The 9,828-nt window shown below is 35.4% G+C and overlaps 1 protein-coding gene across 1 annotated transcript; it reads right to left on the reverse strand.

Moving 5' to 3' along the window:
* Window positions 1-1,637: 1,637 nt before the first annotated feature.
* LOC149787164 (uncharacterized) lies at window positions 1,638-6,761 on the reverse strand. Its single transcript, XM_089977664.1, has one exon. The coding sequence runs from the start codon at window positions 6,687-6,689 to the stop codon at window positions 4,677-4,679; it is 2,013 nt and encodes a 670-aa protein (XP_089833790.1). The 5' UTR covers window positions 6,690-6,761; the 3' UTR covers window positions 1,638-4,676.
* Window positions 6,762-9,828: the final 3,067 nt, after the last annotated feature.

Here is a 9,828-nt window from a genome sequence, read left to right on the forward strand (position 1 = left end):
GCAACGTGTTCGCAATCTACGTATAGTGCACAAATATAAAATTTTACCAAGGATCAAAGGTTACGCGTGTTTGTTATCAATCTTTCCGAGAGATCGTTGAGATTTACCTGCACAATAAGTTCGATAAAAATCCATTCATAGTTAAGTAATCATGATTAGAACCATGTGTTTAGGGATGGATGACGAATGGACGGCATACGACGGATACCAGGCCATAGTATACGTTTGAAATCCCTTACGGTCATTATGTATACAAATAAGGCCAAACTAAATTATTTGTGTATAAAAGTATTTTCTGTCTGTCTGTATACATGCACGTACGCACGTACCCGTGCACGCAGTCATGTATGTATGTAGGTATTTATGTAAGTATGTATGTATATGTATGTATGAAAAAAAGAAGAGAAGGATAATTATGTGGTACATTTCTATGGTTGAATCAACAAAAGGACCACATTTACATAAGAAGGTATGAGATAGGGAAATAATAATTGAACAAAAATATATCGAACCTTAAGATTTTAGGGTTTACTAAATACATTATGAATTGTCGTTCAGAAGAAACAACAACACAAACTTGGGTTGAAGCTGTTGGACATCTCAACAATTGACGGTGCAGATAAAATGTTAACAGAACCTCCCTGCTCATAAATAGTTTTCTAAAGCTAGTTGCTGAATGTTTAACTTAAATTTAGGAGCACATTTATTTCTGATTTTTTTAATCAAATACCACGCAAGTACAAGTTTTGAAAAAGGAACCATTCTATCAGAGAACACGAACTCTTACTTAAACCACCTGGAGCTTTTATGACATATCCGACATATACCGGTCACCCATATCTAAACTTGTGTGCTCATTAGATGTAGTAATCAATTTGAAAACAGAAACAAATAAAAAACAAAACTATAACCGAAACGTCTAATTATATTGAAAATCTTTGAGTTTTTAACAGTTGTGCCCTAGTTATGTTTATGAAAGTAAATATAAAGCTGGAACCGTCGTTGGATAAACAATTGTGGCGGCGAATATACGGCATAGACAGCTTAACCTTTATTTAGCTTCCTACAGAAAGACGAGACTTGCAAGTCTATAGCGTTTTTCAGCAACCACATCTTGCAATCATATATGACTCTGAGGTTGCACAAGGACTTCAAATTTCTCAGTAATGTTTCATAGTGCATTCCACAAAGTGAGCGAACGAGCAAGCGAGAGAGAGAGAGAGAGAGAGAGAGAGAGAGAGAGAGAGAAGAATAAGTCGAAGATATATTGCATGACGGAATGGGTTGGGTGGTTGCAGGGAAGGGAGGTTGGTGAAATGTGTTTTGGCAAACACATATTCCAGTTTCCAAATGTATTTATGCTTCATCGTTGTCCTACCCAAATGTGTATTAATCAACTGAATCCTTAAATCCACAATCACGCTTTTAATTTCTGTATTTACAAAGTTTCCCTCGATATTAAGAAATTTCCTGATTTCATACAAGAATATTTAATCGATTAATAACTACCAACCATAATTAAACTAGACCAACTACACCAATTCTCCAGTTTAAAAAGGATGCATAAACCAGTTCCCCAACCCACCGCAATTATTCTAGACACTCAATGGTGATCAGTGAAACGAACGCAAACTCCATCACCAGCATGATTCAGTTTATTCCTATGCTTGCATTCATACAAATTTGTTATAAAGTCTTGAAATGTCATTTTAATTGCAATTAAAAAAATGTTTGGCCGTTTATCACTTGTACAGCCTGCAGATGGTTAACTAAGTAAAAATCAAAACTGTATAGTTTCATTGGATTCAACAGATATTTCGTACGTCTTAACGGACAGACAGGCGAGCAGACCAATGGACGGACAAACAGAAAGCTACATTATGAGTACCACAATATCCCCGACGATATTTTGATAGAAAGCATAGGGTTAATACTTGTATATTACATCGCTTCCACGATTCCAATTGGAACTCGAAATAAGGTGTATAGAACGACTATTTATTGCCTTGGAGGTTTCCTGATAATACGTGCAGTGAGTGCTCTTTCTGCCCATGTCATTTGCAGAGCTTTCTAGCTAAAACACCCAAACCTGTGCTATTCAAATTAATTTAATAGCATGTTGCTAAAATAAAACAATAGCTTAAATACTGTGGGTGGATATTGTGAAGGCAACAGGAAAACTCTTAATAGGTAACCTTGAAAAATCGGTGGTTATGTCAGAGGATGAAGAATTAAAATGTTAGAAATTATAACAAAACTAAAACTATCGTATTTCAATGAGTGTCTTCATTCATCGTGTAATTAGATGAATCCAGACTATGAGACATCAAAATAAAATACTTCTTGAAAGGGGGATCAATTACGTATAGGAATTTAGGAAGGTAAATACAGGAAAACAGGCTACGTTCATTTCACAAAACATAGATACACTACATAAATTTTATCCTCACATAAATACTAGTCTAGCATTGACTGTCATATCAGATCGTCAAAACTGTATGGTGAGTTTAAATTTTAACGTAGAACGTTCTTATTTGAACGACACATAGTTCCATTCGGAATATTCGCTATATATCAATGCAAAACAATGTAGATTAAAATAAACGATTCATTGTTGGACGTGCATAAAGCTTTATATCTGCTGCGTCTGCCTTTCCAAATATCAGAAGTAAATGCAATCAAGAATGTCGTTCAAATTGTGAAACATCAATAAACCTAGCCATAGTCAAAGCAAACTATCAACAGCATTTAAAGTCGATATTTAATAGAGCCAAACGATATTTCGTTGGTATGCCGCGGCATCGGATGCTATGTACCACATTACATTTTCACTTACCGGTACTTCGGTATTTTATGTCAGTATAGAATCTTCGCAAATTCGCGAGGAATCTCGTTACGAATTTTGTGAGTGTCACCTATCTCAATATGAAAACCGAATGTGATGTTGCGGAATAAATTAGCGTCAAATCCAACATTTGGAAAAGTTTCGATATAAATATGGGGGAAAATGTCATTGTTTCTAGTTATTTACTAGCGTATGGCAATGTGTTAAATACACGTATTCCTTTGTAAGACCGAGAATCATTCTAAGATTCCAGTGCAGTTTTCTGTTTGAATGTTTACACAATAATTTCTATATTGCTGCAAATATGTTCTTGTTTCTTGAATCAGTGTATTCTATATTTACTGGCCCTGTCTGAAACATATCTTATCCAGATATTAGCATCCTATCCAAAGTTTCTCTGTCAATTATAGTAAAGTGTAGCAAGTAAACTGTAAGCTACAGTGTCAACACTTTCCACTGGTTTATCAGTGTCTCTAAAGTGACCAAAATGTCTTCTTTCACAGGGTGTAAGCTACAGAGCAATCTGAATCATCTCATAAGTTGACAGGCAAATAGCCTTATTTATGTAATATGAGGTACTGACCATTTTTTCCGGGGGGGATTAGTAGGGGACTAGAAATTCTTCCTGATATATTTTATTTTCGCCTGTTTTAAGATAATTGATCTGCGATTTTGTTATGAATCACCACGATATTATTTAACTATTTGAGAGCCGGAATTTTTTTTTTTAAAATCTCAAGACCCTGTCTAGAAAAATGAAATCGTTACTCCCTAATATAATGCCGGTATACCGTGGTCCATAGCGCCGTATGTTCAGAACTACAGAGTTATACCCTGGTAATGTTTATTTCATGGCACCTAGCGCTAATATTTATAATCCGATGTGTACTCCATTGAGTAATATCTATTCGACGTTTTTTGCTATTTAATATTAAACAAAGCACATGCAGTATTCAGTGTAACTATTTATGCGTGTCACTGCAGCAAGCTGTGGAAACACGGCTTTATCTGGATAGACACTGGTGGATACGTTTGGCAGTAAATTAATACATTAACAATACAAGCAATTCACAATAGGTCACATATCTGCATATGAATGTTTGCATATAATATCATCCGTCCTTATCCTTTAGTGCATATTCACGGACATTAACATATTCAAGATGCGTAAGTACTAATTTGGCACCGTTCTGATTAAAACAGATCCCCATATAAATGTTCTCAAACTCTATCAGGATGATTCGAATGAGGGATCCATCCTGAGACACATGGAGAATATTATTGGATTGCCTTCCCAACAGGTACACATTGTCATCTCGATCCAAAGCAACACCATGTGTGCGACGTAGATTCTGAAGTTTTAATGTAAAATAGTTGCTTCCATCCAAACAAGAGCAATGCAGGAAACTTAGTTCAAACACAGATATATACAGGTGTGTCTTTTATGTATTAAGTGCCACGTAAGTATAGCATTCACCTTTACCATTAAACTTATGGTAGGATTTCTTCTTCCCCACCAGAGTAACGAGACTCAAGTAGTACCTCATTCCGTTACCACATGATCCAGATAGTATCAACTCTTGTTCATTGTAAGTAAGCATATCAAAACACTTGTATTAGGTAGGCATCTATCGCTCTTCAGTACTGAACAAACCACTGGCACTATAGCGCGTAACCAACACTGCATGTCACTGCAGCTATCTGATGAGATACTAGTGTATCTGGTGAGACACAGTTGTAACAGTATGACAATACGTTAATACAGCAACAATACAAGCAATACACAATAGGTCATCTATCTACATATGCGTGTTTTCCATATAATACGATATCATCCTTCCTTATCCTTGAGTGCATACACACGGAGATTAGTATCTCCTAAAAGAGTAAGCACGAATTGGTCCCTGTTCTGATTAAAACTGATTCCTATGGGAATCTTCTCGAAATCTTTCAGGATGATCTGAATGAGGGATCCATCCGGAGACAGCTGGAAAATGTTCTTGGATGTACCTCCCAATAAGTACACATTGTCATCTCTGTCCAACGAAACTCCGTGTGAGGGTTGCAGATCCTGGTGCTTGAATGTAAAATATTTTCTTCCATTCAAGCCAAAGCAATGCAGATAATTGTCGTTGCATACAGATATGTACACGCGAGTCTTTAAGGCATTAATTGCCACGTAAGTCTGGCATCTACCGTTACCACGAAACTTATGGTTGGATTTCTTCTTCCCCTCCAGAGTGATGAGACCCCAATAGTAATTCCTGCCATTATCACATGGTCCGGATATTATCAACTCTTCTTCATTGTAAACAGCAATGCCAAAACACTGGTATTGGGTGCATATCTCCCTGATGGGTGTGATCGAATTATCTTGTATTGATAGTATGTGAATTGATTTGTCATGGGGAAATGTTATTGCTATTTCTTTATTTCCTATCAGACAAATGTTCCACGGCTTCTCTGAGAATTTGTAAGAAGTGATGATATCGTATGAAGATTCCAACAAATAACATGTTTTATTTGTATAATCCACTAGTAAGACTTGCATATCCCCAGTAAATGTTACACCTGAAAACCAAGGGGTAGTGTGCTCTGGAACCTTTACCTCCTTAACATTTACACAAACTGCTTTACATTCTTTTAGAAGTTTGAATCCATCACTTAAAACAGGAAAGTCGTCATTTTTCTTTATCTTTAGCCTTCCTGTTTCACCTCTTGGGATATCAGAGATGGATTCTGTTTCTGGGTTGATATCTAACTGCAATGTTACAATGCTATTCGTCGTGTACTTGTCATCAATTTGCTGTTGGGACGTAGAGATCTGATTCATTATTGTTTTTATAAGCATAAACATTTGAGGCTGTGTTGCATATTTACTGGCTGACTCCAAAACGACATTCGAATTCATAAATGCCGTTAAATGAGATCTGCAGCCATTGTTCAGTCGTTCTATTTTCTTCTTTTCTTCGTCAAAAATTTTCTTCCCTTCTTCTTTTACTCTCCTTTCTAGATCATCTAAAGCATCATTAATTGTTTTCTTCAATCCCTGTATTTCAGCAGTCAGTTCATTTACTTCTTTGTTAAGCTTGCTTAGATTTGATAAATTGATCTTAGTAAACCTTTTAATCTGATCTTCAAGTTTTTGCATATGCTCTTTCATCTGCAATAGTGAGTCTGATATATCTGGTGTTTCATTGACTAGCTTGACTACGTTGGAACAATTCTTATGACTGTCAAAAAAGCAGCTGGTACAAAGTAGAGTTTTATGAGTTTTGCAGTAAAGCTCAACAATATTGTGCGCGTGCTCAGTGCAATAAAACACCGCCTGATTATGCATAAGTGTATCCTGTTTTCTAGGTAATTCTTCAATTTTCAAAACAGTGTGAGTTCTCAACAGTCTTGATCCTCTGTGAAAGTTTGAGCAATGTCCACACAAAGCCTCCTCGCATACAATGCACAGGTCCTTGGCAGGGGAGATAACATCATCAGTCTGGCAAATGTTACACACAAGATCTACATTCACTTTTGATTCAATTAACACAGACAGTGTTAGTGTATTCAACGGAAATAAAAGCACCCATTTGTCCGTAGTAATTTCGTCGTTTGAGCGAGACACACTTCCGCATATCGGGCAGCAGAATTGCTTTACAGAGTCATTTACAGAAGTAGTTTTATATATATGTGAGTGTAGACAGTCCTGACAAAACGAATGTAAACACGGCAGTCGTCTAGGAGACCTAAATAACTTCTGACAAAGTGGACAATTCAGATCTTCTGATAGTGTATGTTCACCCCCTTCCACCTCATCTGAAGCTATCAAATCTTCACTCAGTGTTGCCATTATTGTCTTCTTCCATTGATCTCAAAACTCTTTAGTTAGTAATAAACGCCCTGTGACTTTTGTCATCGTGTCTGCGTTATATTACCTCCTGGATTTACTAATGATTGGTACACAGATGTTTAAAGCGGAAAGAGATGTCGCCAAATATGAGTTATGGAAAACGTGCATACGAACATAGTGTTTCATCTACATGAGTGTTTATTACTTTTTTCTTTGGATTTAGAAATGCAAACTGTTATACTTCTTTATTGATATTGTGATATAATTTAAAGGTGTAGGATAAGGAAAACACAGTCTGCATACCTTATTACTTCCTTGTTGTTAGCTTGGACCTGCTCGTGCAGAAAACTCGGTGATTATCTACCCTCAGCGCTGACGGCGAATGTGTTGTTAATATTATCGCATGTACTCTCTAGGGTATTATTAGTAGCTGATAAACATATGTAACAACGTTTGCTAGCATATTAAGTTAATAATATAACAAGATAATTAGACAGCATGTTTTCCAGAATGTAATGAGTAGAATATAAACTATTCTGTATGTTGCTTAATATCAGATAGGTACATAAAACAGACAGATTTTATATAATTGATTCGAAGATAACAAATATTTGCACACAAACAATATTTATATATATTTGTTTAGAGGCTTGAAAACAGAAAAGTCAGATAACAAGACAATATAAAACATTATCGCCTTTGTTTCATGTCTTTACCGTCGTTATATTTCAAGTTCGTTTTAATTTGCAATACAAATTGTGACCCAAAATGTATGAACTATATTTTTCGTCCCATCATGATTGCTAAACACATCAAATTGGTGATTAGTACTACTCCGTAAGTGCTAATCTGTTTCAAATATATTTATATATATATGGTGACATATTTGGTGGCATGGATATTAGGTAATATTGAAAAACGCCATTCCGAATACATAAATTAATCAAATGTACTTCATCTCTCTTCCTCCACCACCCCTTTCATTTTCATGGTGACATTTATTATATCTGAAAGTGTATTTGTGTATTTAATGTTCAGCGTTAGGCAAAGGGCAACAATATATTTATCATTTATTTGTATTATCTACAAATGGAACCAAACTAATGCATACATTATTACAGTATTGTACACGTGGAAACATTTTTTCTATACTAATTTGGTTGCTATAACAAGCCAATGTAACACCTCAATTCAATAACTTTCAGGTTTTAAAAACCTATTGAAATATACCATTGTGTACATTTTTGGGGTATATACCTCTTTCTTTTTACCTTTGATAGATAGTAGTGATTATTTTGTTGATGATTGGGATGGGAAGATATTTCTCAACAGGAGTAATTAATCCGGTTCTATAAGCGGTTATCATATTGTAGAGTATTTACGAGACTTTGTGACAACATGGATTACTGTCGTGAAAATGACCCTCTCTAGTTTATAATTATTTGAAATGTTTACGCATGAATGTTATGTAATTTGAGATAGGAATTATTCTTGGTAATGGGTGTTTAGGTCATGATTTTTATTGCATAGCTTGAAGTGATAATATTCAGATCAGATATCATGGTAAACCATATAATTGTCAACGAAGATAAAAAAGCATATAAGAGTAGAAAACGTAGTTATTCTTGATATCTGGATATTAGGTTCTTAGAGAATAATGCTGTAGTATTTGCACGTTTACCAACCTTTCAGATATTAAATACGTCTGCCTTGAGGTCTTTTAAAACAGGTGAAGCATTGGACTTCGAACCATGCCTCCGCAGGTGTTTTGTGTGTAATAAAAGAACCATAATTGCATCTCCCGAAAGATAATCCTCGATGTATGCTTCAGTAATGAGGAAACTATGAGGGTCTGTGTATATTTGTGTGTGATTGTGATTTGGACTTTTAACGTAGCTTTAACAGTTTTTCAGTCATAACGCTACGATGTTTAGCACTAGGGAATTATGCCGCAGACATGTTGCATAATGTCCCACTCAGTCGCATTACCCTGACACCTGGCCGGTCAGTCCAAACACTAACCAGCTAATTCTGAGCGCCAAACGATGCAGCTGCCAATACTATCTTTAATGTCATTGGTATGACTCGGTCGGGGATTGAACCTTCCGCACCTGAGGCCGACATTCTAACCACTAAGCCACCGCAGCGGTCTGAAACAATATGAGCTGAGGCATTATATTAAAGTGACCTGTGCTTGAAACAAGCACTACCATCCGTACCTAACGATTTAAACATTTCTTTCAATTAAAGTCTCAAAATCAAGCTTGTAGAAAAACAGACACTACATCAGTATACCCTTGTTGCATAGCATTCTAGCATTTCAAGCAAATTTAGAGATAAATAAACAAATAAATAACTCTCAAATAATGTCTATATTTCAGTACATTAGTAACACCGACCGCCCTGTGATTATTCTTCCTGAACTAATCAAATTCGTGTTACTTAAGAAAGAGTCTTAAGTTTGCAGAAATCTTTTGTTTTATTTGAATTACTGTTGATTGAAAATTGATTTAATTGTGCAAATGTCTACACCAAAAGCAAATACACCGTCCAACGTACACGCGCGATGCATGACAATTAGGTAAATAACATGAATTAGCACGGCTAATTATGGCATATTAGTGCACACTTATTAACTGATTCTCAAGCTGTAAGTCATAACATCAGTTAGTCAGGCGTTGTATACTCAGCATTACAATGAACTGCAGTCCACATTAAGAGCTGACCTTGTTGTGTGTATTATATAATAACGTTTGACATGTTAAGATTACCTGAACTGAACAATACTATCTAATGAAGTAAAGTTTCAAAAGAAATCTTTGCTTTTAATAGAATTGATATTTCCCTTAGCAGGAGTGATCATTTCTATTTTGTTTATGTAATTAAGCATTTTTGTAATTCTGATAGATATACAACTGGATAGACAGATAGACAGACATGTATATATATATATATATATATATATATATATATATATATATATATATATATATATAGATGGATGGATGGATGGATGGATGGATAGATAGATAGATAGATAGATAGATATCATTATTGCTAGCAAATTAATCATTTTGCATACATAATAAAATGGTTTTGTTTGATTGGATTGCTATTTGACATGGCAAACAAACACGTA

Source organism: Sinohyriopsis cumingii, chromosome 12 (genome assembly GCF_028554795.1).
Source record: "Sinohyriopsis cumingii isolate HCF-2022 chromosome 12, ASM2855479v2, whole genome shotgun sequence".
Classification (NCBI taxonomy): Eukaryota; Metazoa; Mollusca; class Bivalvia; order Unionida; family Unionidae; genus Sinohyriopsis; species Sinohyriopsis cumingii.